The 2,294-nt window shown below is 47.0% G+C and overlaps 1 protein-coding gene across 4 annotated transcripts in view; it reads right to left on the bottom strand.

Annotated features, from left to right (window-relative positions):
* Positions 1 to 2,294, bottom strand: part of LOC102199475 (uncharacterized) — a 12,950-nt gene that overhangs the window by 7,899 nt on the left and 2,757 nt on the right. For 3 of the 4 annotated variants that reach the window (XM_005737382.2, XM_005737381.2, XM_005737384.2), the window contains 3 exons: positions 1,878 to 1,996; positions 848 to 1,779; positions 573 to 692 (listed from right to left, as the gene is read on the bottom strand). In XM_005737382.2, the coding sequence (XP_005737439.1) occupies positions 573 to 692; positions 848 to 1,779; positions 1,878 to 1,980 (1,155 nt within the window). In that variant the 5' untranslated portion in view covers positions 1,981 to 1,996. The remainder of the gene's footprint in view (positions 1 to 572; positions 693 to 847; positions 1,780 to 1,877; positions 1,997 to 2,294) is intronic. The other variant, XM_005737383.2, reaches the window with a different exon arrangement.

Here is a 2,294-nt window from a genome sequence, read left to right as displayed (position 1 = left end):
CACAGGCCTAAACCTGCAGGTCTGACAGCAGGAGGTGCATCAGTCCAGTTTTCCAAGTGGGAACAGCGTTTACACTGAAATCTGCCTTTGACGGCTTTTTTAGAGCAAATATGAAATTCAGCAGTCTAACTGACACACAATACAAGACAATAACTACACAACAAACTAACTACAGCCTCCAAACACGCTAAACGTCACTAATGTCTCACATATGAAAACTCGCTCTCTCTCTCTGTCTTTCGCTCGCCTGCTTTCCATCGCGGGTGTCACTCCACTCATCAGTTTTTTGATTGGCTGACATGGTAAACTAACACCAATAGGGAAGGGATGTTTGCCAAGGGAGAGTGTTTGCTAGCGCTGTCTGTAGAAAACGCTGTTTTTACCCTTCTTCACACTGTAAACGCCACTGTTTTGTTCAGAAAAAAACATCGCGTGTATTTTTTCGACCAACCACTTTCGACCCAAGTTGAAATGGGGACTCTGACCTGCCGCATCTTGTAGCTGTGTCGTCTTAAATTGGTCATGTGATTTTGACGCGCCGCCGCGTCCGGCGACCCCAGAGGGTTAAATACCTGAGTCGGTGATGTCAGGATGGACGTCTCATTTGGGCTTTGTACCGTCACCACCTCCCACATCTCTCCTGTCGTTCTTCTCCTCAGCTTCACCTGCACACACATAAGACAAATACAGTTCTGACAAAAACACACAAAGTGAGAAAGGTGTCCAACACATGTGGTGTGACATATAACAAACGAATCCAGAGACAACGAACATACATGATGCCTACACTCAATCCATGAAACGGAACTCCTGCTCACAACACGAAAAGAATACAATTTCTTTTCACCTTGATGGATATCTGTGCGTCTTCCAACATCTCCTTCATCTTGGTTAGATCTTTCACCGCTGCGCTGCATGGTGAAGGACTCTTTTCACTCGAGTTTTCTTTTTCGTTCATCTCATCTCTGCAGACCTGTTGTGGCTGCTCTGCATTTACGCTCTCAGCTGCCGTGCCGTTTGATTTTCCATCCTCCAATCCTGCCCTTTCTCTGGACAACCAGGTGATGCTGTCCCCAGACTCAGATGACTCTTGGTAACAGTCGCCCTGAGCTTCCGAGGAACTGGAATCATTACTGATGGTAGGAAAAGGCACAGTGTCAATGGAAAAAGATGAAGTGGATGTGGGATTCGTTACACTGTCACAAGTTTGGCCAAATGTAGACTCTGCATCACTGGCAACGGCGGGGCGAGGGGTGAGATGTGGAACAGTGATACAAACATCCGGGCTTTGAGCTACAGAGGAGGCAGGCTCCGGATTTCCAAAATCCACTGAATTTTCAGCAATGGTTGCTGTCTGTGTGCCAACAGACACACTGATTTTCTTTCTGACTGGTGAATTTTCCTCTCCCGTGCCCGTCACCTCAGCCTCAACATGTGTCTCCTGTATTTTTAGGCTTCCCCGTCTCTCTCTGCAATTCCCAAGACTCTGCCTCCTTTCCTGGACTTCTTTCGGCCCTCCACCCTTCTGTCCTCGTACAAGGTCTGTGATTCCAAACTGGTGGGCTGCAGCCAGCACATCACTCTTCTCATTGTTTCCTTTTACCTCCAGCACACCAGAGTAAAGCAGACCAACCAGCTTGAGCAGAGTCTGGGCCTTCACGGTCTGGAGCTGGAGCTGACGCTTCTGTCCAGATGGAGGTGAGGGGGAGGCTGAAAGCTTCTGAGACAAGTACGGGCTGAGAGCTGCAAGGACGCAGCTGTGGGTTGGGATTGAGATACCTTTACATAAAGAATAAGTCAGGAGAGAATGACTCAGTTGTGCATTTTGTACATTGTCTTACATCACAAAGAACTTTGTAATTTTCCTTCTTTCTCACCCTCAGTTTGGAGCAGGGTGTCACAGAACTGGGCACTGTTCTGTTGTCTCTGCAGCCCCCCGAGAAGCTGCACCTCATAACCAGGCCACAGGTACCTCTGCATGTCCACATGAGCACTTCTGTTTGAAGTACAAACAGAAGCCGTCTTGAAGCAAAATCAAACAGGCGCAAGAGCATTCGCAGGCAGAGGGAGTTTGCAATTCACATCCAAAGATACGTTTTTAATTTTAAAAAAGGAATATGGTTAACTTTCCAGGGCATGTGTGTGCAAAATTTATGTTTCCCTGCACAACATCAGAGGCAGAAGAAAGACATGGAGAAGAATCCTTAAGTGAGAATTCTGTAACAGCAAACACGGTGGCTGAAGCCCAACCTTCAGATGGAAAAAAGCATTTCAAAGTCTTATTTTTTTAAGCG

The sequence above is a fragment of the Pundamilia nyererei genome, unplaced genomic scaffold (genome assembly GCF_000239375.1).
Source record: "Pundamilia nyererei isolate P.nyererei 1_Seehausen unplaced genomic scaffold, PunNye1.0 scaffold00075, whole genome shotgun sequence".
NCBI lineage: Eukaryota > Metazoa > Chordata > Actinopteri > Cichliformes > Cichlidae > Pundamilia > Pundamilia nyererei.
This window is presented reverse-complemented; position numbering and strand designations above follow the sequence as displayed.